Genomic DNA, 25,603 nt, shown 5'->3' with positions numbered 1-25,603 from the left:
GCCGCTTCTGCGCCTGCGCGCCGCTCCGGCCGGCCCACGCACGGCGGCGCGCCTGCGTCACTTCCGCTTAGCAACCAGCAGCCCTTCCTGTCTCCCCCCAACTTACTCATAGCAACAAGGACATCTTTTCCCTCCCCTTCCCATCCTCAGTGCCCTTCCAGGGACTCCAAACAACTCCTTTGTAGGTAAAACAGCCATTAACTTCTACTTGCATCATCAGTGCATTTCCAGGACTCCACACAATCCCTTTGCAGGAGAAACAGCCATTTATTTGTACTTCTTACATCCTCAGTGCATTTCCTCCCTTGCATTTCCAGGACCATCCAAGGACCCCCCACCCCACCACCCCAAACAACTCCCTTTGCAGGTGAAATCGACATTTACTTCTACTTATTGCATTTTCCCAACATTGCAACAGTGACCGCACTCCAAAAAGTACTTCATCGGCTGCGCAGCGCTTCGGGACGTCCGGTGGTCGTGAAATGTGCCGTATAAATCCAGGTTTTATCTTGCAATTTAGCTGTTTGTGTTTGCTGCTCGCGCTGCGCGGTCTCCTCTACATTGAGAGGGAGTGGGGGGGGGCGGGTGGCGGTGGGGAAAGGCAGTTTGGTGACCACTTTGCACAACTCCTCCGTTCAGTCCGCAAGCCTGACCCCGAGCTTCCGGCCGCCCACCACTTTAATACCCCGCTCCCCCGCTCCCACTCCTACTCTTTCAGCTGAACGTAAGCGATCCCACGGCACTATTTTGCGGAAGAGTAGGGGAGTTATCCTGGCCTGGCCTAATATTTATCCCTCAAGCTACATGACTTAAAAAAAACAGATTCACGGTTAAAAAAAAACAGATTACCTGGGTCATTGTCACATTGCTGTTTGTGGGAGCTTGCTGTGCGCAAATTGGCTGCCATGTTTCCAACATCACAACAGTGACTACACTCCAAAAAGTACTTAATTGGCTGTAAAGTGCTTTGAGACGGTCCGGTAGTTGTGAAAGATGCTGTATAAATGCAAGTCTTTCTATCTTTCTCTGACCTCTCGGTTCTCGGCCTCTTACACTGTTCCAACGAAGCTTAACATAAGCTCGAGGAGCACCACCTGATCTTTCGATTGGGCACTTTGCAGCTTTCCAGACTCAACATCGAGTTCAACAATTTCGGACCATAAGCCCTGCCCCTATTTTTTCACATGGCTGTTGATGATTCTGCCATTCCCATTTACACTTCTTCCAGACTCATCTTTTGTTTCTTTACTTGTTCCATTACCACCTCCAAATTTTGGCCTTACCGACACTGGACTGGAAGACTGGAAAAAAAGATTCTCGAGGCACCGGCGAAGGTGCAAAAAAGATTTACCAGTGTGTTGCCAGAACTAAGAGGTTAGAATTATCAGGAAAGATTGAACAGGCTGGGGCTCATTTCTCTGGAAAAGAGAAGGCTGAGGGGTGACCTAATAGAGGTATTTAAAGTTAGGAAGGGGTTCGATAGGGTAGATGTAGAGAAGCTGTTTCCACATGTGGGGGTAGAAAACTAGGGGTCATAAATATAAGATGGTCGCTAATAAACCCAATAAAAAATTTAGGAGAAACTTCTTTACCCCAGAGCTTGCTGAGAATGTGAAACTCACTACCACATGGTAGTTGAGGCGAATAGAATAGATGCATTTAAGGGGAAGCTGAATAAGTACATGAGGGAGAAAGGAAAAAAAGAATATCCTGATACAGGGTTAAATGAAGATGGATAGGAGGAGGCACGGAACAGTTGGGCCGAATTGCCTGTTTATGTGCTGTAAAATCTATTTAAATCCACGCAAAGACTCCTAACAGAGTGGAGGAACAGAGAGCTCGCGGGTGAATATACATAGATATTTAAAGGTGGGAATGCTGGTAGAAAAGCGCATTAAAGAGGACAATTATGATTCTGTGTTTTATGCATGGGGACATTAACTATGAAAACAAACTGATGTTAAAGTTGTGCAAGACAATAGCTAAGTCACAGCTGGAATATTGTGATCAGGAAGAACATTACAATGAGTACACAATGATATGAGAAAGGTTATCATTATAAAGAAAGACTTGAAACATTGGGGCTTTTTCCCCTGGAAAAGTGAAGATTGAGTGAGATGTAACAGAGGTTTTGAAAAGTATAAATAGTCTTGACAGGGCAAGTAGTGAAATATTGCTTTGAATAGTTGGTGAATTAGTAACAAGGGAGCCTACGCTCAGGATTGCCAATAGAAGCGCAAAAGTGGAAGCTGAAATAAATATTTTTACTCAGGGTGTTATTAGAATATGGAATGTTTTACTGCAAGTGCCTATTGAGGTAGAGACCATAACATTATTACAACAGTCAGAGGAGCAGTTTGGAGCTGTGGGCAAATCAAAAAAGCTCGACCTCATGGGACACTCAGAGGAGCAGTTTGGAGCTGTGGGCAAAGAAAAAAAAAGCTAGCTACCACAGCAGCAGAATCAACAATGCGGAGGTGGGAATCAGCAAGGAGTGGAGATCGGAAATGGCGAGGAGCGGAGGTCGTAAACGGTGAGCAGCAGAGGTCGGGACCGTCGAAGTCGAGACGGGCGAGGTCCGGAGGTCGGGACGGGTGAGGAGCGGAGGTCGGGACGGGCGAGGTCCGGAGGTCGGGACGGGCGAGGAGCGAAGGTCGGGACAGGCGAGGAGCGGAGGTCGGGACGGGCGAGGTCCGGAGGTCGGGACGGGTGAGGAGCGGAGGTCGGGATGGGCGAGGAGCAAAGGTCGGGACGGGCGAGGAGCGGAGGTCGGGACGGGCGAGGTCCGGAGGTCGGGACGGGTGAGGAGCGGAGGTCGGGATGGGCGAGGAGCAAAGGTCGGGACGGGCGAGGAGCGGAGGTCGGGACGGGCGAGGTCCGGAGGTCGGGACGGGTGAGGAGCGGAGGTCGGGATGGGCGAGGAGCAAAGGTCGGCACGGGCGAGGAGCGGAGGTCGGGACGGGCGAGGTCGGCAGAGGAGAGGTCGGACGAGACACGGAGGAGCAGAGAGGTCAGAGCCCAGAGGTGGAGCAGGGTGGACAAGCCCAAGGGAAGGCGCAGCACGGGCCAATAGCAAGGCTGTGAGGTCCTGAGGCTCATATTGCGTACTATGAATTCCACGTAAAGAGAGGTCCTGTGGGAAGAAGGAAGGAAGGAGGGCAGTAGGAATATGAGTTTGTGTGTAGTATTGGCACATGTGGCAGAGCCTGGTCTCCAATCGCCTTGGTTAATCCTTGCCACTGGACTAACACCTTGCTCTGTCAAGCCCGTGTGGTGGCTGGTGTGCAACGGTCACCACACGTTAAAAGAATTCACGCACAGGCATCTTGCACCGTTTAAAATGAATTCATCAGTCACCTGAGTACTCATTTTTAGTGTAGAAGCAAATCATCCTGGACCCCGAGGGACTGCCTATGATGATAACATTATTTAAAAGAAAATTGGATAATATTTGCAATGGAAGAATATAAAAGGAGACGGGAAAATGGCAGAGAAATTGGATTCGACTCGATAGCTCTAGTTAAGGAAGTATGACAGGAACCACGTCAGCATGATAGGCTGAAAAGCTGCACTGTAATTTGTGTGATTCATAAACATCTTGCACAATGAATCACCTTGAAGCGTTGTCATTATTGTATTGTAGGCTAACACGGCAGTTATTTTGCATACAGCAAGATTCCACAAACAGGACTGTGATGAATAGCCAGTTAATCAGTACTTCTGGTGATAATTGTGAAGCAAAGAATGTTGTCCAGGAGAACTTCCTGTGCTTTTTAAAATATCGCTCTGGGATCTGCACCATACCGTGGAACCAGCAATGTCCTTCCCCCATATGCTTGCTAACCTACATTGGCTTCCGGTCAACCAACATCTGGATTTTTAAAATTCTCATCCTTGTGCTCAAACCTTTCCATGGTCTCACCCCACCCTATCTCTGTAACCTTCTCCAGCCCTACGAGAACAATGTGTTTCTCCAACTTTGGCCTCTTATGCATCCCCCACTCCCATTGCCCCACCATTGGCTGACAGCCATCTAGACCCAAAGCTCTGGAATTCCCTCCCTAAACTTCTTTAACCGAGCTTTTCGTCTCCTCCTCCTCCTCTTGTCTTGTCGCTGTTCCCTTTGGGGGACAGTGTAAAGTAGTGGAAGGATTCTCAGGCAGATTAACACTCTGACTGGCCACGTTCACGCTCCTTTCATGGACTGGAACCATCTTTATACCAGCCGGTAGGGTCCTATATGGCGGGAGGTTTTTATGGGCTCCCACAACCCATACAATGAGGATAGGCAACAACATCAAATTGTATTTATATGGCGCCTTTAACATAGTACAATGCACTTCACTGAAGTATTGAGACAAAGAATTTGACACTGAGCCACACAAGGAGAAATTAGGGCAGGTGACCATAAGCTTGGACAAAGAGCTAGGTTTTAAGAAGCGTCTGAAAGGAGGAAAGAGAGGCGGAGAGGTTTAGGGAGGGAGTTCCAGAGCTTAGGGCCCAGGCAGCTGAAGGCACGGCCACCAATGGTTAAGCGATTATAATCAGGGATGCTCAAGAGGGCAGAATTAGAGGAGCACAGACAATTTGGGAGGGGCGGGGGGGGGGGGTTGTGGGGCTGGAGGAGATTACAGAGATTGGGAGGGGCGAGGTCATGGAAGGATTTGAAAACAAAGATGAGAATTTCGAAATGGAGGCGTTGCTTAACTGGGAGCCAGTGTAGGTCAGTGAGCACGGGGGGGGGGGGTTGGGTGAGCGGGACTTGGTGCGAGTTCGGACATGGGCTGCCGAGTTTTGGACCACCTCAAGTTTACGTAGGGTAGAATGTGGGAGACCAGCCAGGAGTGGGTTGGAATAGGCAAATCTAGAGGCAACAAAGATTCCACCACGTGTTCGATTAGATTTCTGATCTTTTTTTGATTATAAATTTCACTCTGAATATTTCCCCAATCTTGGCATTTGTGCTTCACTCTCCGACAATATTAATGTAACCTACTAAATTATATCAAATGTGATTTCGCACTTTTACCTTCTTGTAGCATTCCTTGTATTTATATTCTTTGTGCTAAAAAACAAAATCACTATAAAAAGACTCGGTCAGGTTTCTTAAATTAAAATGACTTTATTCGAACTATAAGAGGTGTATTAAAATCTCCCCAGTGTATTAAGAATCGCAATGCCTCAAATAAAAAGACATGAACCTCCCCCACTATGCAAACACTTTTACTTCTTGAGTTCACAGCAAGGTCATGCCTATTCTCTTAAAGTGGCAGCTCACGATACAATCAGAAGCTTCATTTACGGAGTAATTTCTTCACGTTTGATTTGTAGAACGGGCTACCTTCTAACTGACTCTGATGATGCATGCGGTTGAGAATGCAATCAAGCGCTGATTGAACACAGAGTGGAAACATGCAGGTTTGAGAGATCTCAAAAAAGTAGATCTGGAATAAAACAAGCAAACCAATGGGCGATTGGTTACATCCCGATTGTGCAACAACGCCTTCAGTCACTCCTGCAACACTCGAGTACAAGTATCGCACTCAAGCACATCTTGTACTTCCACAATGAAGACGGATAGCTGAGCTCCAAACACTTGGGTATTGAGTTTGAAGAGTCAGTCCCAATCCTTGTAACACTCATCAGTGCTTGAGCCTTTGCAGACCTCTGGGGAACACACGGCACCATTTTGCTATATTAATCAGGCAGGAGAATAAGGGAGAAAATTCAAAGGAAAAAAGCATCACTAAATGAAGCCTAGGCCAACTACAGCTGTATCTATAAAATGACAAGATCAGTTATTGAGCATACTTTTGAACTCCCAAGCCAAGTGAAATATTTCTTGATTGATTCTGTGGTCACTTTTGCATATAAGCCATTAAGTGTGTGTAAAATATTGGTAGTTTTCTGCATGCTGTGTAATCTTTGAATGCAGAAGGGATTGCAACTGCAGTTTAACAAGGAACATATGCGTGCAATGGAATTAGAGCAACAGGAACTACAGCAACTAGCTCGAGGGGGTGATGTCCTGGCATTGGTGAAGGAGACACGCAAGCACCTGATATAAAGATTACTTCAGTTAAATCTATTCAGCAAAACTGATGACTGACCTTTTTGTGTGACGAATGTTGCTACTGTTTTTTGGCATTGTTTTGGCAATGAAGCCTCATAAACATGATTTGTTTACCTTGACTTATGAAGAATAACCACAATGCAGAGGGAAGACTGTGTCCCAATGACGCAAATGGAAGAAAAATAATTTCATGTTTCACCTACTGTTGTAGCGAGGTGAAATGAACGACTAGAGACAGCGGGGTAGATTCTGGTCGAGGCTTGTTTTTGGGTGTCGGCTCGGAGTTGTGTGACCAGCCCCCACCCGTGCCAAGAGGCCCAAGGATCTATGGGAACTGGTCCTCGGTGGTGGTGGGGGGGGGGGGCCACATCAGCATATCCGCCTCGACTGGCATCTCGCCCGAGCGAAAACATCAATGTCAGGATAGCCTGCCTCACCAGCAATGCCCCTCAGGGACTGGAGCAGGCTACGGGGCAAGCCGATCATGACTCCCATGGAGGAGGGGGAGCACGCCTACCCATCCTAGCTCCACAGGCACATTTCAAGTTAACTTACGATTCCAGTGACTTTTGACGATTGATTTCTGAATGGGGGCCATCAAGAGGTATAAGGCCCCTAAGGAGCTCAATGCCTTTTTATGCAACTGCCCGGGATGCCTAAAAAGGAGGTTCCACTAATTTAGCAGTGGGGCCAACGCTTGTGCAGATTGGACGCAGGCTGTCCCACTGCTAAATTGGTATGCTTTGCACCTGGTTTACACCTAAAAATCGGACACTTCACAGACTAATTTCTTCCCCACAATATGAGAGGGAAGGGTTCAGGTTCCTGGGGAATTAGGATGGGATCTATGGCAGGACTGAGTTATAACATTGGGACTGTTACAATTGCATGGAAGTTAACTAGCGCTGTGGGGATGTTTTAAATGTGTGGCAGGGGATGAAGGGAAAATCAAAAGAGTACAATATTCAGTTGGAATGGAAGTAAACTTAAGATATCCATCCTGTGCTCGCTGACCTACATTGGCTTTCGGTTAAGCAACGCCTCGATTTCAAAATTCTCATCCTTGTTTTCAAATCCCTCCATGGCCCTCGCCCCCTCCCTATCTCTGTAATCTCCTCCAGCCCCACAACCCCCCGAGATGTCTGCACTCCTCTAAATCTGCCCTCTTGAGCATCCCCGATTATAATCGCTCAACTATTGGTGGCCGTGCCTTCTGTTGCCTGGGCCCCAAGCTCTGGAACTCCCTGCCTAAACCTCTCCACCTCTCTAATCAGCCTGCGAATCTTCACACTGTTCTCCCAAGGAAGAGTGAGAAGATACGAAATGTAGATGACCTCCTTCAATCTTTCTGTCTTTTTAATTGACGAGGCTACTTAAAGCACACCTCTTTGACCAAGCTTTTGGTCACCTGCGTTAATTTCTACTTATGCGGCTAAGTGTCAGAGTTTTGTCGCAAATACTCCTGTGAAGCGCCTTGGGACATTTCATTAAGTTAAAGGCGCTATATAAGTACAAGTTGTTGTTGTATATCGGCGATTACAAAGGTAGAAAGATTGAAAGAGGTCATCTTCATTTCGTATCTTCTCACTCTTCCCTGGGGGAACAGTGTGAGGATTCGCAGGCTGATTAACAGTCTGACAGGCCATGACAGAAACGCTCCTTCCACAGCCGTGTGCATCTTTACTCCAGCCAACAGGGTGGTTAGTCCTATACATCGGGAGGGTATTATGGGCCCCCACAACCCATAGGATGACGGGGGGGGGAGCCACCCACACCGACTGGACGCAAGTGTCCCATGGGATGTCAGCCTTAGCATTGAGAGTTGGAGCTCCAAGTCCGCTCGCCGGGACTGTCTGAAGTGGAGTTTGAATCCTACACCTTCTGGCCCAGAGGCGGGAATGCTACCACTGTGTCACTCCATTGAAAGTGGTTGAGCTGCTCAATAAACGAAAAGTCAATTTGCAAAGCAATTCACTCTGAATTAAATCCCGCTTGTTCATAAATCATCTGTTCTATGGGCTGGATTTTCCGGTCCTTTGCACTCCGGGTTTCGCCCCGGAGTGGCGTGAAAGGCGGTGTTCAGGTCTCCACTGCCCTGCCGCGATCCTCCGCTCGGGTTTTCCGTCGGCGCCGAGCAGCACCGCCCGGAAGAGCTGCGCCCGGTGTGCAACGCCCCTGGTTGCGACACCGCGCAGGTTTTAACTCTTGCCCGACCCGTCCAGCCACAATGACCGCCTAGGAACGATCCCGTTGGCGGAGAGGAAGATAATGGACTCCAAAAGTAAGTCTTTGTTTTAATTTTTCATGTGATTTGTGCTATGGTGGCGTGGGCAATGTTTTAGGAATGTTTTTGTGGTTTTTTTTAGGTTCGCCCCCCCCCCCCCCTCCCATCTCTGGGAGCGCTCCCTGCTTGGCTGTTTAGCTCGGGAGTTTCCCATCGTGCGCCGAGAGAGGTGTACAACGCCTCTCTTAGCGCTGTGCGCGCTAACGCAGGGCCCAGATACCCAAACTTAAATACTAAAGCGTAAACTATTCCCGGGCGCTAACTTTCCCGCCCCGCCGCCATTATCGCCCCAAAAGCAGAAGCGTCTAAAATCCAGCCAACTCTTGCCACCTGTGTTTTGCTTTTTCTTCTTCAGTGAAGTGTGAGCAATGAATGCATCGTGCAGCTGTAAACGCGAAAACGTGTTATGTTAATAGAAGGATCGTGTGACAGTGCGGCAGAATTCATAAAATCGCACGCACTACTTCAAACCACAATTCCATCCTGTCCCAAAGATGTGATCTTATCAGCTTTTGATTATATCTAAGAAGCCACCACAAGTTGAGTTGTTACACAATTGGTGGAGTACAGGTAAACAGTGAAAAGTCAGACACAATCTTGTTTTGTGATACCAAATCTTGCTTTACGTGAAATGTTGCTTTAAAAAAAAATCTCGGATATTCTCAGTGATTTTCCCTTACGTCAAAATCAATTATAGATCCTTAAATGTAGCTAGGACAAAGCAATAAATATGCACCATTGTTACACTGTCACTTTCATGTCAATGCAAAGTTGCACATAAAAAGGAAAGGAAGACTTTTATTTACTGCCTTTCACAACTTCAGGCCATCCCAAGGCACTTGACAGGTAATTAAATACTTTTTGAAGTGCAGTCACTGTTGTAATATAGGAAACGCGGCAGCCAACTTGCACACAGCAAGCTCCCACAAACACCAATGAAATAAATGACCAGATCATCTGTTTTTTTAGGTATTGGTTGAAGGATAAATATTGGCCAGAACACCAGAGATAACTTCTCCGTTCACCTCAGAGGACAGACGGGGCCTCGGTTGAACATCTCATCCGAAACACGGCACCTCCAACAGTGCAGCGCTCCCTCAGCACTGCACTGGAGCGTCAGCATGGATTTTTGTGCTCAAGTTTCTGGAAGTGGGACTTGAACCCACAATCTTCTGACTCAGAGGATGACTCACTGAGCCACAGCTGTCGCATCAATGTGAAAAGAGGCAATACAGTTTGGGTGTCTGATTTGAACTCTGAGCAAACTCTAGCCAAATGATGTGGGTCTGGCTCCGTGAGCACGTTTCACAGTGCCTCATGCCAGCTCGGAACTTTTTTAAACTTTGCACGGAACCTTGTCAACATTGTAAGAGAATGGACACCCTTGCCACCTTCTCCTCACAATAAAAATGATCTGACGAGAGAGCAGAGCTTCGCCAGTCAAGCGGAGAGCAGCTCGCAACATAACGAGGGTCCTTAACATCTCACTTGAAAATCTCTGCCCCTGCACGGACACATTCAACATCCACCGCCACTTCCGGCAGGAAATCCCAGAAGTGGTGGTTGGGAGCTGGCAGAACGAGCTCCCCTGGATCATTTCCCAGCGCTGCAGTGGAAAATCTGCTCCTACAACTTGCAGCAATCAAGGACTTTTCCTGTCAATAAATAATCTGTGATTATAAAGGCAAGCGAGAGGCTCACTGCTTGGGCTCTCATGCGGAGACCGGCCATTTGAGAGAGTTCTGCTGCCACCCAAGAAACTGCAGCCCAGCGTGAATCAGTGTCTTCAGGAAAGCAGGAGGATTGAATTTGGGGAAGTGTGAAAATCAGATGTAATTCTCATTGTTCCTGTTTCTGATTTTGAGGAACTCCTTCCAATGCCAGCTTTAAATGAATCTTTGAGGTTCTAATACACTCTCCAGGATTTTAGAAATTGGCCTTCCTCAGGAGCTTTGGAATCTGAGGGGGTTAGTACAATAAAGATGTACTTGATATGGAAGTAAGAACTGGATGATCAAATTTCATCAGTTCAAGATATTTAAACTCAGGACGTGCAATCTGATCCAAATAGCTTAAGTAAACCATTTAATTCCTATTGTGTTGCATAAACTGTCGCAGTTTATAGGAATGCCATATGCTGTATTCAGTCAAAGTCAATTAGAGGACATCTAATTAATGAATAAGTTTCCTTCAATTTCTGCAATAAATGTTGAATTATTATTGATAACAGGTGTCGTGGTTTGGAGCCTTTTGTTTATGGTTAAAGAAGCCACTCATTCCGTATGTTGAAGACGGACAAGGCCTCATTTATTGCCCGTCCCTGAGGTGCCCTGAGAAAGCAGTGGGGCATCTTTTTGAAACATAGAAAATAGGTGCAGGAGTAGGCCATTCGGCCCTTCAAGCCTGCACCGACATTCAACAAGATCATGGCTGATCATTCCTTCAGTACCCCTTTCCTGCTTTCTCTCCATACCCCAAGATCCCCTTAACCATAAGGGCCATATCTAACTCCCTCTTGAATATATCCAATGAACTGGCATCAACAACTCTCTGCGGCAGGGAATTCCACAGGTTAACAACTCTCTGAGTGAACAGGCAGTAGGCTCTCTTCTCTGAAAGTCGTTACTGAACCAGGTAGGTTTTTAGCACAAACAGACACCTTTCATACTCATTTCTAGTACCACAGAATTTTACAACTAGCCAGCGTTGCCATTTTGGTGGAATTCAAACTCATGACCTCTCCACTGGTAGTCCTTACTTCTTCTGAGGTGGTCCCTCGAAGTGAGGATGACTTGCTTCCACACCAAAAAGGGATGAGTTCACAGGTGTTTCAATGAAGGACCTGACATTCCAGGTTCCTAACTACATGTTGAAGGGTGGAAGATTTTTTAACGTGTGGTGGCTGTTGCACACCAGCCACCACACAGGCTTGACAGAGCTAGGTTTTGGTCCAGTGGCAAGGGTTATCCAAGACGACTGGAGACCAGCTCTGCTGCACGGACCTAGTGTGCACACATATCGCAGTGTGGGCTGGCCCGTGCTGCCCCTGGGCCCTCGCCTCTTCTGGGCCCCGAACTCGCGCCTCTCCTGGGCCCCGATCACGTCGCTCTGCAATCTCTCGCCACTCCTTCGTCCAATACTACAACTACAACTTGTATTTATATCTTCTTCCTTATTAGGAAGTCCCTCGGAGTTGAGGATGACTTGCTTCCACACTAAAAATGAGTTCTCAGGTGACTGATAAGTCCGACGTGGGAACTACAGTCTCTGTCACAGGTTGGGCAGCCGGTGGTTGAAAGTACGCTGTGTGAGCAGCACCTGGAGGCATCATTTAAGAAATGGCTAGACACTGGGGCCGAAATTGGTGAAGGCCCCCAAGTGCCGCCTAAAGGGCCGCCGAGGTACCTGACGGTACTTTGGGTGGGGTTTTCATCGAAAAGGTCCTTCAAAGGTCGGCAGGTGGCAAAAGAGGGACTTACGCCACCAATCTGAGCGGCAGCCGGCAGGAGCTCCCAATCTCAGCGGCAAACCCAAGTGCCGCTGAGGATGGAGTCAGGGCCCACAGAGGGTCGAAGACCTGAAAAGGAAAAGCATCAAAAAAGAAGACCTTCAGGGGACCCCATCCAGGTAAGTCCCTGTAAAGTATAAAATAATAAAATGTTTACTCACCTTTTTGTCAGATCTTCATACTCACAGTTGGAAACAGACCAGCCTCCTCTCAGCGATCCACCCCCGTTGAGGCGCCGACTCCTGCCGACATCAATATGGAATCTCGACGGGCGGGAGTCCACTTACGCCACTCGGCCGTCCGCTGATGTCAGCGGGTGGTTCCCGGCCGTTCTCTTCTCCAGCCCAAATCGAAAATGGCACTGAGCGCAGCTCAAGGAGGACTGTTGGCGGCAGTGGGCAGTAAGGCCATCAATTTCGGGCCCTGTGATTGGGAGGCTACAGGACCTATTTATATGCATGAGTTACTATGGGCTGAAAGATTTTCCTCATCGATGTATATTTTGCGAACTGCCCAGCTTTCAGCAGTTCTAATGAGGTTGGCGCATCTTCACATGTAATCTCTAAGTTTTGTTATGTTTCTGAGTTCCTCGAATATTTGGATAACTTGGTACAGATCACATCACATGGTTCATTTACCCACTGAACTATCAAGGACTCACCAGTCACATATCTGAATAGATGAGAGCAATGAATCCCTACAGTAAACATCTTAAACAGGTTATCCTGGCAAGCGGGGTTGTTCAAATTGTGGCTTGTATGTCAGCTGTGGCTCAGTGGGTAGCACTCTCGCCTCTGAGTCAGAAGGTTGTGAGTCTTTCTTTTCACAAGCAGCCCAAAAGCCTGGGCAACTCGGTACAATTTGGATTTATAGTTCTTGCTCTCTGATTTGCCCTGTTTGAATTCCATGGGTCTGAGAATTTGTAAGGGAGGTCTTTGCGCTGTGATCTAAAACTCCTAGCCACAGTTTTAAATATATGCAAATTAATGGGAACATTGATTTGAACTTTAAACATGCCCCATGAGGCTCCATGCATGTGCTTAAGCAGCCCAGCAAGAACAAACACTTGGACAAGCCCATGTTAACTCTTTAGTGTGTATAAATAGCAGTCTTGTGCTTCCACTAATTGCAGACTCTCTCTCTTCATAGTTTGGTTGAAGGTTCATTTAAATTTTTAACCCTCTTAATAACCAAAAACCATGAACATTTCATTCCTGTTAAAAGTTCTCAGTTTAAAGTTTCATTGTTAGTTTTCAAATAATGTACTAAAAAAATAGGCTTTATGATTTAAAGGTACAGTAAATTCTTCATTGATTTTGATTTCATCCTTGTTTTCAAATCCCCCCATAACCTCGCCCCTCCCTATCTCTGTAATCTCCTCCAGCCCCACAACCCCCCCACCCCCCCCCCCCCGAGATGTCTGCACTCCTCGAATTCTGCCCTCTTGAGCATCCCTGATTATAATCACTCAATCATTGGTAGCCCTGCCTTCTGTTACCTCGGCCCCAAGCTCTGGAACTCCCTGCCTAAACCTCTCCATCTCCCTACCTCTCTTTCCTCCTTAAAATCTACCTCTTTGGTCACCTGCGCTAATTTCTACTTGTGCGGCTCGGTGTCAAATTATTTATCTCATAACACTCCTGCGAAGCGCCTTGGGGTACATTTCACTATGTTAAAGGCACTATATAAATACAAGTTGTTGTTGAGTTTATTAAAATGGTATCAGTGTTATTGAAAACAAATATCAGACAACTAGCCACCAACCCTTCCCAAAGTTAGTAAATGGTAATTTCGAGATGACTGTGAATGAGCAGTTAGAACCAGCTTCTAGGTCGAGGGGATTGATTGCGACTGTTGGAAACACAGTTAAATGGAATTGCCATAAATTACAGGCCCTCTTTTGGTCACACTGGACAACTGCCAGCTTGATGCCAAGTCTCCCCGAACGTACATCAATGATGTTCAACACGGAAAACACTTTCCATCTTTGGAAATATCAATTTTGGTGAAGACAGATGCAAGTTTTAACCATTATAAATATTGAAGATGTGATTGCACTAGAGAGGGTGCAGAGGAGATTTACGAGGATGTTGTCAGGACTGGATAACTTTAGCTATGAGGAAAGATTGGATAGGCTGGGATTGTTTTCCTTAGAACAGAGGAGGCTAAGGGGAGATTCAATTGAGGTGTGTAAAATTATGAGGGGCCGAGATAGAGTGGAGAGGAAGGACCTATTTCTCCTTAGCAGAGGGGTTGATAACCAGAGGGCATAGATTTAAAGTAGTTGGCAGAAGGATTGGAAGTGAGATGAGGAAACATTTATTCACCCAGAGGGTGGGAGTCTGGAACCCTCATCATATTTTAAAAAGTACTTGGATGTGCACTTAGAGAACCGTAATCTACAGGGCTACTGATCGAGTGCTGGAAGGTGGGATTAGGCTGGTTTTCGACCGGCACGGACACGGTGGGCCGAATGGCCTCCTTCTGTGTCATAATTTTTCTATGATTCTATGAACAACATGGAATGAGAAATATATACAGAAGGATTGAAGGCTATAAAGAAATGTTTGTACTTTTTATTTACAATTTTCTCTGTTTTTCCTGAAGATACAGCTTCATAAGGGTACAATTCCACATACCCTACCAGCCCTCCATTACTTTTCCCAAATGGCCATTCTATACTACCACATACTCGCATCTTGACATTGGCACTGTTCCAGTCACAAAATGCCTGCACTCTAATTCTGCCCTTTTAAGCATCCCTGATTATAATCGCTCCACCATCGGTGGCCGTGCCTTCAGCTGCCTGGGCCTTAAGCTCTGGAACACCTTGCCTAAACCTCTCCGCCTCTCTTTCCTCCTTTAAGACGCTCCTTAAAACCTACCTCTTTAATCAAGCTTTTGGTCATCTGCCCTAATTTCTTCTTATGATTCGATGTCAAATTTATCTGTTTTGCCGTATAACACTGGTGTGAAGCGCCTTGGGATGTTTTACTGCGTTCAAGGTGCTATATAAATAAAAGTTGTTGTTGTTGAATCTATTTTGTTTGATTAGGTTGGTTCAGAGGAGATATTACGTTTGTGCTAATGCTCGTGAGTTTGGGCAGAAACGTGAGTGTAATTTTACCTCAGCAAAGCCAGCGCAGTGTCCAGCGCTTTCTGGGCACAATTTGTCGATTACGCTCTTGGCGGAAGCTCCAGGCCGACTTCTTTAAGAATGCGTGGATCAGAGACGCAGCATAGGGATACATCCACAATCAGTTCATCCATTCATGCCCCACTTGGCACAACACTTTTAATGAGAACGGTATCCAATGAGCTTAAAGTTCTGCAGCTCATGGCACAAGCCAAGATGGCACGGCTGACACAAGTGCTGAAAATGAAGCCCTCATTGGCTGTAGCACTTTATTGGCAAAACCTCCTTGTGGGGTGGATTTCAATGCTTTGAACAATGCCAAAGTTGTCTATATTACAAGCTTGGCTTGGATGGCATACTTACTTGGATGGCATCAGTAGCAAGCCTGAAAAGTAACTCCAGTATGAGAACTCCTCTCTAAAACCAATAATTACAATTAATGCAAAACTGGTGATTCCAGTTCTGCCCGGCTACCACACAAATATCTGAGAGATGCGTGTCAAGACTGCTGTGTTTCTTATGATTGATCATATGGGTCTGTTTGTAAGGCATATTTTCCGATTATTATGTCCCACCCTGGAATGATCACACATTCATAATTTGTAATGGTTATTTTTGTGTAGCAGCTATTACTGTCGCCTGTGTTTTATGGAACAGCACATGAGATCATTCGGCCCATCATGCCTGTGCCAACTCTAAAAGAGCTACCGTTTAGTCCCACTCCCTGGCTCTCTTCCCATCGCTCCGTAAAATGTTTTAAGTATTTATCCCATTCCCTTTACAAAGTTACTATTAAATCTGTTTCCACCACCCTTTCAGGCAGTGCATTCTAGATCCATAATAATTAGACTGAGTAAAACAAATTTACCCCTGGCTTTTTGCCAGTTATCTTAAATCTGTTCCCTCTAGTTACTAGCCCTCCTACCCGTGGAAACTGATGTTCTCTTTCATTCTTTTTGGGTGCGCAAATCATTTAATATACTGCGCATGCGCGGTTGTTCCCATTTAAAAGCTGGCGAGCAGGCTGAGCGGGAGCAGCAGAGCACGGCGCGGCCATGCAGCTTAACGGGAGCATTGGTCAATACAGTTTCTCTCTATCAAATCCGCTAATAATTTTGAACACCTCTATTAAACCTCCTCTTACCCTTCTCTGCTGTAACAGCGAACAATCCCAACTTCTCGCGTCTCTCCCCGTAAGTGAATTCCCTCATTCCCTTTGTCGAGCTTTACAGTGTGCCTTCCCTCTCCAGTTCTGGCCAAGGGTCTGTTCCTGAACACTTAATCTGTTGCATCCCTTGTCAGATGCAGAAAGACTTATTGTGCACTGTTTTTTGGCATTTATAGAAACTTAGAATGGTTGCAGCACGGAAGAAGGCCATTTGGCCTGTCGAACCCATGCCGGCTCCCTGCAAGAGCACTTCAGCAAGTCCCACTCCCCCACCCTTTACCTGTAGCCCTGCAAATGTTTTTATTTCAGATACTTATCCAACTCCCTCGTGAAAGCTGCGATTGAGTCTGTCTCAGTGGGCAGCACACTCGCCTCTGAGTCGGAAGGTTGTGGGTTCAAGTCCCACTCCAGGGACTTGAGCACAAAAATCTAGTCTCACGCTCCTTTGCAGTGCTGAGGGAACGCTGCACTGTCGGAGATGCCATCTTTCAGATGAGACGCTAAACCAAGGCTCCTTTAGCTCTCTCAGGTGGACATAAAAGATCCCATGGCACTATTTCGAAAAAGAGCAGGGGCGTTATACCCGGTGTCCTGGACAATATTTATCCCTCAATCAACATAACGAAAAAGCAGATTATCTGGTCATTATCACATTGCTGTTTGTGGGAGTTTGCTGTGCGCAAGTTGGCTGCCATGTTTCCCACATTACAACAGTGACTACACTCCAAAAATATTTCATTGGCTGTAAAGTGCTTTGAGATGTCCGGTGGTCGTGAAAGGTGCTATATAAATGCAAGTCTTTCTTTCCTTCACCCTTTCAGGCCGTGCATTCCAGATCCTAACCACTCGCTGCGTAAAAAGATTTTTTCTTATGTCGCTGTTGGTTATCACCTTAAATCTGTGGTTTTTTTTCACATTTTGCTGACACTTCAAAAGTAATCTCTTGGTTGCAAAATGCTCTACGACGACATAGTAAGGTGCTATGCAAATGCACATTCTTTTATTTCTATTTGCAGCAAATTCTTCTATTTGATCTGACATTTAATAAGTATAAAAATCAATAAAAGTCCCTTTACAGTAAAAAGAAGCAGTCTAATAACTTCCCTTATTACATGATTTTCTATCGTAAAATATTTCATATTTTTAAAAATACAAGTACATTGTTAATTGAGTTGCTTTTGAATACAGCTTCACAAACTTCATTTTCATAATTCTTCAGTTCTGCTTATACAGTAGGATACTTCTTCATTGGTACTTTAAATACAAGGCAACTGTGGCACATCAGCAGCATATTACATTAAACATAACAAAAACATACAATTTAAGGCGTAACTATTCCCTCATACCATTGGTATGTATTTGCAATGTACAAAAATAGAGTTCTGTTCTCCTTTATTTAGTTCCTGCAGAATTAGGCCGCTGTCGTCTCATTCAGAAGCCTTGGCAGGAAATCGTTGCACTGCCTGCACTTCACATCTCTTGTGTTTCATGGTGAGTCCGTACTGAGGGGTCATATCAATGTCCTGCCCTGGCTTTTTCTCAAATCGCAGCTGTTGGATAAGAGTGGTGAAAAACAAGAAGACTTCCGTGCGACCAATGGCCTCACCAATGCACCTCCTCTTGCCCATGCCAAACATCTGCACCTTTTCGCACTCCACTTTGTTGATGGTTTTTCGGTCGGGGCTCAGGAATCGGTCCGGGCAGAAAGCAAACGGGTCTTTCCAGAGTGTCCTGAAATACGCAAGAGGGCAATTAATTGAAATACAACGTTTTGCGACGGCGACATGACAGTAAAGAGAGGCAGCTCAACGATTTCAGCGCAAACACCGCGAGTCTTTTTCCGCAGCAAGAATAATGCTGGAAATCGGGCATCAAAAACAAGAATTGCTGCCGACAGACTCAGCACTGCCAGAAGAGTAAAGGGTACATTTATACGTTGGCTGCAAACCTTTATGTTCTGACAAGGTGCCTTTGCCCAAACTTGTAAACGGTCATTCTCTTTCAGGTAGTCAAATTTACTGAATTTTCAGTTTTGTGAGATGTTACAATTAACCTAAAAAACGCATTCAATAATCAGAACCAAAAGTGGTATTGGGTGAATTTAAAATTAATGCTTGACGTCAGAGAGCTTTTGCTTTATCTTTGAACGTAACAATATGATTTTCCTCACCGCCAGTACTATTAACTCATTAACACCAGAACTAAACACAAGCTAATACAAAGGTAAAAATGCACAGGTCTATTGTGACGTTGAACCTTGCTGTCACTATCTGGGCCCAATTGAGGTATCTCGTCCTGGTGCGCAATCCATTGAAGAAGGTCTCATTGTGCTAATCGGGGGTTGGGGGTGGGGGTCACTCTTCCAACCACTCCACCCCACCCACCCCCCCCCAAAAAAAAACTAATGATTCTACATTGAAGCTTCGTATAGCCACTAAAAATACAATAAAAAGTTGGCTGGCACCTAAAATTAACTCAACACTCACTGGGAGTAGCTCTAACTTTGGGCTCTGGTATTCATCAGGCTATATTGTATTTACCGTCCATTATATGCCACGCCTGATTCTATTGCAGTCAATGGAAGGGAAATTATCGGGTGGGGCGGCTAAGTCAATATCGCCATCGCCAGTAGTTAAAATTATACGGGTACAGTAGCATAGTGGTTATGTTACGGGACTAGTAATCCAGGGACTTTGACTTAATGATTTGGAGACATGAGTTCAAATCCCACCACGGCAGCTGGTGAATTTAAATTCAGTTAATGAAATAAATCTGGAGTAAAAAGCTCGAATCAGTAATGGTGACCATGAAATTACTGGATTATTGTAAAAACTCATCTAGTCTTTTAGGGAAGGAGAACTGCCATCCTTACTTCATATCGGTCTGGCCTATGTGTGACTCCAGACCCACAGTGACGTGGCTGACTCTTAACTGCCCTCTGAAACGACCTAGCACCACTGCCTTCTCCAGGGCAATAAATGCTGGCCTTGCCGGTGACACCCACATCCCATGACTGATTTTTTTTTCAAATGAATCCCACTGACAAATCCACTCGCTGTTCCCTTTCTTATGGTTTATGACACATCTTGCCTTATCACGTTATCGTCACTCCAAATGTTCTTCCAAACTTCAGCTTGGGATAAATGAAGTAATCTGATAAATGAAAGGATGTTGCCACTGATTCTAATGCCTGCCTGGTGGCAAAGGGTTGGTGGGGAGGGGTGGAGTGTCTACTGTTGCTGCCTCTGCAAAGGGAGCTCTGTCTGCACAAGTTCTGGTGGAAGGGTTGGTTGGCGCACGTTCCCATTCACGTGACGCAACTAGAGTTTAACACCTTATTTAGTCTCCCTGATATTAAATAGAAAGGATTTATTTTTACATGCGTAGATGTCCTTCGACCAGTAGATTAACTGAAGGAAACAATTTGGATCTGTGCATTATTTAGCAAGTGGAAGGCAGGGACGTATGACAGGATTGGCATTAGGAACCATGTCTGGAAAGAGACAAGAGATGTGCTTTGCAGATATTTAAAATAATGGTATATAAAATATACTGTAAGACGTTTTCAGAAAAGGAACACAAGGATTATAATACATTTTGCTTCAAAAAAATCATCAGGTTTTCTTAATTACCAAGCTGCAATAACAAACGAACGGGAAACTTCCTGAATCTATTAATCTAGGCACTGCCTTCTACTCTCATAATTCCTAATTGTTTCTCGGTGTTAAAAAGGGTCACCATTTACTTCCAGGCTGACTGTTTAATCCAACTTTTAAATAGTCAAAGCACGGTACCTTTAGGGCACCCCGCACCCCCACCTCCCCCAGGAAATGTACTTTAATAGATTACCTTCAGAAAAAGGGGACTAGTTTCTAATGCTGCAGCTTTACTTTGTATCTTAGGTTGGTGCAAAGTGATTTTCACACATTCCCTTGAGGTAAGTTACAACATATAGCTGCTGTAAAGCTCTGCTGAACTGGTGCCAATCCATTAAGAGGTACTTTCACATTGCCAGCGATTATGTATCCGTAACTTTGATGTAATATCGAACCACGCGATGAGGGTTTTTTTTAAAGCAGCTTCCAAGCAGCTTATGCAAAAAATTAGCAAAAGAATATCTCGCGTAACAAACAAAAGGGGCGGTCATCTCTAGGCTTGATTACACTGCTGTTTTCTTTGACGTTGGTGCCAAACAGTCTTGGGTAGGTAGGCACTGGTGCAAAAGGAGCAGTATAACGTGGGAGTCAGGTCACAATCAAATTCCTCGGTGCATTAAAGTCAAGAGGTCATGGATCACTCCAGAAAGCTGGATTCACATGGGTTCTGAGTTTGGACGACTGAACCAACTGGGCACTTAATGAACTTACTTTCCGATGCTTTTAGAGATATGGGGGACAGGGCAATTCAAACCTGCTCCCATAGCACTGCTAATTAGCTGCCGGGGGGGGATGGGGTGAAAAGCGCCACACACATTACTCGTGCAGAGCGCCTTTGTCAGTAGCCTCTGTGACTCACAGTCAACAGTGTAACTAGAGACCACAGTAGACTCTACAGGTAACTGCAACATCTTGACGAAAGTTCATCGCCCTGAAAAGTTAACTCTGTTTTTCTCTCTTCTCAGATGCTGCCTGTCCTGCTAAGTATTTCCAGTATTTTCTGTATCTGTAACTGCAACATCTTTTGTGTTTGAGGCCGCCTCAAGTCCAAAGTGTCCTTTATAGGAACCTGGATTAGAACTTCAGGCATCTTTGTAGATCTTGGGTGTAATACAGTTAAACATGGCCCATACAGATCAAGTCATATGAAGGCTCCATTGTGCTCAGAACTCCTACCCAGGACCTCTTCTACAGTGCATTTTCCAGGCCAGCTTTGGGTGACAGCAAAGGGCAGCTACAGTTAAACAGGTAGTCAGGCAAGAACTGTAACTGCCAAATGGGAATGGAGAAGTGATCCCTGACTAGTTCAAACACAGACTTCATCAGTTCGGATTTCCAAACTCTTTTCTTTTCCAATCTCACCATTGGGTTTGAAAATGTTCAGAGAGAGGACGTGAGAAGGTGCATCCTTTGAGCATCAAGACCAGAGTAAAGCATACTTACAAGTCATGATTCACTTGCCACTGGTTCACAAAGACGCACGTGTTTTTAGGGATAAAATATCCCTTCAATGCTGTGTCTTTTGTTGTGCTGAAAATGTCAAAATAAAATGATTTTAGTACCACGGAGAACTGCTTGCAGCTTTCTATTTCTTACAGTTGACATCCTGCATCGCGGGCGTCCACGAGCGTACGGGAGGACACTGCGTGATACCGCTCCAGGGCAACCTGGGCGGTTGAGAGCCGAGCAGTCGAAGTGACCCTTCCCCGCGGATGCCAACCATGCTGGACCCACGAATGGTAGTTTTGGCCAGGCTCAGTAGCAGAAGCACGGGGAGGTCCTCCAAGCTAGCTTTCCCCCTCCCCATGTACCAGATAAACAAAGGTGGAGGAGCATTGGACTCAAATTCATCCAGCATTTTTTAAATAGAGAGGGCGAAGGGCCACAACCTCGAACACTGCAACTAAATGTTAAAATACATTTTGCTCCAGACCGCAGAATGGACCAGCGGCCTAGGTATCTGGGAAGTGGCTCAGCAGCTTATTGGAGGACACCTCTCCATGCAACACTCTCCGCCCCCAGGTGCCCAATGGCACAGGGAGGGATCCCTGAATACTAGGCTTTGCATTATGGATGGAAGACTGCAAGAAAGTGGAGAACGTGCAGCAATAACCAATATGGGACATCCGTCTGGACAGATGGGGTAACATGAAGGGAACTCCTGAGAGACAGCCTGATTGAAGTGTAGTCACGTGTAGAAAAATGCGGCAGCCACTGTGTGTGCAACAATGTGCGTACAACAAAAAGCAATGTGATAAGTGACCAGATTACTTGTTCTAGTGACGTTGGTGGAGCGATAAATATTAGCCCAGGACACTGGGGATAATTCCCCTGCTCTTCGTTGAAATAGTGCTGTGGGATCTTTTACCTCCACCTGAGAGGGCAGATGGGACCTCGGTTTAATGTCTCATCCGAAAGACTCAAATTGTGAGGTGACGGTTCCAGAGGGAGGTGTGGGCGCAGAATGTCTCAGTGCTTGAGCCTCCTGGTAACACCCAATCGAGTCAGCTGCCTGAATCCCATCTGCCATGTGTTTTTGAAGAATTCCTTTTGAATTGTTGTGATCTAGAATGCACTGCCTGAAAAGGGCGGTGGAAGCAGATTCAATAGTATCAAAAGGGGAAACTGGATAAATACTCGGAAAGGAAATAATGGAGAATGGGGAGTGGGACTAATTGGATCGCTCTGTCAAATAGCCAGCACTGGCAGGATGGGCCGAGTGGCCTCCTTCTGTGCTGTAAGATTGCAGTGTGTCCCTGAGCTGTCTTACCAGTGAGGGATGGTGAATGGTAGAAAGGACGAGTGTCGGAAAGTCTCCATGATGAAAGCTTCCGTGTAGGGCAATAATGGCTTGTCTGATATTCTTGGGCTTCGGTCTTTGCCAATGTTCTCGTCTGGAAAGAACAGGAGGAGAAAAAAAAAAACACAGAAGTCAGTCACTGCAATAACTCAAACCCAGTTGAAAAATATTAGTCCAGGTGTAATGATGAACACCTTCAGTGGTACACTGCACACACCTATTTCCTCGTGCAATCTCTTCTGAATATCAGGGTATGAGACCAGGTACATAACAGACCAAGAGAGTGCCGTGGTGATGGTGTCGAAACCTTCAAAAAAGAACAAAAGGACTTTAAAATAATACAAATGAACAGACCCTTGCAGGGGTCTCCAAAGGACGTCGATTACACTGTTAAGTTGTAAAGGGGTTCGGAATTGTAAGTCATTTGATGTACACTGATGTCAACGCCTGGTCCAATTTGTCCCTTCAACATCCGCTCTCTCAAAAAATTACAGTTCGAAATTCTGAAAACGAAACAAGTTGTATTTCTATAGCACATAGTAAAATGTCCCCAGGCGCTTCACACAGGAGTGTTACAAAACAGCATTTGACACCGAGTCACATCAGGTGAGATCAGGACATGTGACCAAAAGCTCGATCAAAGAGGAAGGTGAAGGGACGTCTTAAAACTAAACAATTAACCCACCGCTATCTGGTAAATTGAGTCACAAGTGTCATTCTTACCGGCTCCAAATAGATCATTCACGATGTTGACTATTTTCTCATCGGATATTTGAATATTGGCATTCTCATCCACTTTCTTGTCCTGGCAATGTTCAATCAGGGAATCAGTTATATCCCGTATATTGTCCTGGGAAAGAGGAAAGGAAAAAAAAGGAAAGGCGCACATGTTAGGAACAGGAGAGGCTGGTGGGAAACTACAAGGCAACACAGTTATTCACCCCCAAAAAAAGTCTAAATGTCAACACAGACTCTCATGGTGGTCCTACCTTGTCAAAGGTGCGGTAATGCTCGATCACAATGTTCTTCACGAAGGTGATGAATCTCTGGTTGATGGCGATGAATTTGTCCATGGAGTACTTGGGGAAGAATCTGAGGATCGGGATGAAATCTGCCGGGTTGCCCGAGGCTGCGGTCTTGACGAACTCGTCGCTCACGTTGATGATGTTGAGCAGCTCCTGGTCGTCGTGGCTGTAGCACTTGCCGAAGCACAGGGCGCAGATGACATTGGCCACCGACACCACGATGTAGCGCACCGGGTCGAAGCCGCCCTGGCTGCGCATCTGCTCGACGAAGATCTGGACCAGGTGCTGCGCCTCGTTGCACACGTGTTCCTCCAGCAGGCAGGAGTGAGTGGAGTTCTTGCACTCCTCCGCCGCGAAGGTGCGCAGCGCATTATGCGCCAGCTTGCGGCGCAACCTCCAGACCTCGGTGTAGTCGCTGCTGAAGGTCAGGCTATTGCCGTCGTTGATGAAGCTGAAGCTGTAGAGGTTGGGGCGGCCGGCGAAGTCGTCCCCTTGCTTGATCAAGGCTTGCTTCAAGGTGTCCAGCCCGCTGAGGACCAGTACCGGCCGGGTGCCGATCTGGATCTGGTAGATATCTCCATACTTCTGGCCCAAGGCCGTCAAGGTCAGATGGGGGTCGCCTCCCAGCGCCAGGGTATGCCCGATGAGCGGCACGGTCGGGGGCCCCGGGGGCTTCTTCAGCCCCTTGGGCACCTTGTTCTTGTAGGCGCGGATGAGCAGGAAGAGGACGGAGAAGACGGCCAGACCCACGAACACTTCGGTGACCGAGACGACCCCCAGATGGTCCAGCAGACCCGTGCCCAGGCTCCGAGCCATGTTACCTGTGGTGGGGGAGAGAGCATTGAGGACCAGCTTCAGAACCAACATACCACCAATGTCCTATCACCAGCTGCCTAACTTCTGGCCACGCCGGAGCGTTCTGCTCTTACATCGCGTTTTATCAGCAAACAAGACTCGCATTGAAGGTTTTCATCCTTCACAGCGTTTGCTTAAATAACTTGCATTTCCAAAGCGCCTTCAACCGCCACCGGATGTCCCAAAGCGCTTTACAGCCAATTAAATACTTTTGTTGTAATGTAAGAAACGCGGCAGCCAAATTGCGCGCAGCAAGCTCCACCAAACAGCAATGTGACAATGACCAGATTAATCTGTGTTTTAGTGATGTCGCTTGAGGGATCAATATTGGCACCCAGGACACGCGGGGAGAACTCCCCTGCTAATGCCTCACACTTTTATTAAAAAAAAGTACTTGCTTAAAATCTGGGACATAATCAGTTAGCTGCTTTATTTTTTGTTGCAAGGAGGCTGCTGTAAAGGTGCAGACTGGAGTGCACTTAGCATAAGAGCAAGAAGCATTCAGACCTGATCTGTCTGCATAAAGTTCCAAATCAGGGCTGCTACGCGACTGGAACTGTGCGTAACGCGCTCTCGTTTTCAAACACAAGGCATCTTTAACAAAAAAACACGCACACACAACATGCAATCCTTTAAAAAGTGCAGCTTTCTACAGAAAATGTAACAGTCCGGTCTGGGAGAATATGTCCATGCCTACCTTTTCCTCCTCAAAGTGGAAACACCTTGCTGGCAAAGTCTTGTGGCAAGATAACGGCCAACACTCTAAAATGCTGGCACCGTGTGAGGGATACAGTAACTGCGTTGGCTTTTTATAAGCACCTTCTGTGCGCCTGATTGGCTGCAAGTCACATGCAGAAGTGTGATCGGACTAATTCTCCGCCAACGCGAAACAAATTTCGCAATTTCCAATAAAAAAATATATACGATCCAGCACAGGAGTGAAGGACTCCCGATTAACAGCCGAGATTAATGTGGGCTGGGAACATAAATCTACACTTTCAGTGACTGCCCCACCAGGGACCCCAACGGTATTTATAGATTATATAAATATCATATTAAAGTCATTTCACGTTCCAAAAGACAGCAAGGAATTTTAAC

At 46.1% G+C, this 25,603-nt stretch overlaps 1 protein-coding gene across 2 annotated transcripts; it reads right to left on the bottom strand.

Annotated features, from left to right (window-relative positions):
* Window positions 1–17,156: 17,156 nt before the first annotated feature.
* cyp1a (cytochrome P450, family 1, subfamily A) lies at window positions 17,157–25,279 on the bottom strand. 2 transcript variants are annotated; one of them, XM_070865056.1, is made up of 7 exons: window positions 25,203–25,279; window positions 23,615–24,471; window positions 23,349–23,475; window positions 22,843–22,932; window positions 22,596–22,719; window positions 21,269–21,355; window positions 17,157–17,900 (listed from the first exon to the last, which is right to left on the bottom strand). In XM_070865056.1, the coding sequence occupies exons 2-7, from the start codon at window positions 24,464–24,466 to the stop codon at window positions 17,597–17,599; spliced, it is 1,584 nt and encodes a 527-aa protein (XP_070721157.1). In that variant the 5' UTR covers window positions 24,467–24,471; window positions 25,203–25,279; the 3' UTR covers window positions 17,157–17,596. The 2 variants fall into 2 exon arrangements, with proteins under 2 accessions (XP_070721157.1, XP_070721158.1); XM_070865057.1 differs by lacking the exon at window positions 21,269–21,355.
* Window positions 25,280–25,603: the final 324 nt, after the last annotated feature.

Source organism: Pristiophorus japonicus, chromosome 21, assembly GCF_044704955.1.
Source record: "Pristiophorus japonicus isolate sPriJap1 chromosome 21, sPriJap1.hap1, whole genome shotgun sequence".
In the NCBI taxonomy this organism is placed as follows: Eukaryota; Metazoa; Chordata; class Chondrichthyes; family Pristiophoridae; genus Pristiophorus; species Pristiophorus japonicus.
This window is presented reverse-complemented; position numbering and strand designations above follow the sequence as displayed.

What these genes read in the sequence shown, in the direction of transcription:
- cyp1a (XM_070865056.1), bottom strand. Translation starts at nt 24,466, where the DNA reads ATGGCTCGGAGCCTGGGCACGGGTCTGCTGGACCATCTGGGGGTCGTC. An exon ending in ATTACCGCACCTTTGACAAG is followed by an intron (nt 23,476 to 23,614) that starts GTAGGACCACCA and finishes CCTCTTTCCCAG; the next exon opens with GACAATATACGGGATATAAC. An exon ending in GAGATTGCACGAGGAAATAG is followed by an intron (nt 22,720 to 22,842) that starts GTGTGTGCAGTG and finishes TGTTCTTTCCAG; the next exon opens with ACGAGAACATTGGCAAAGAC.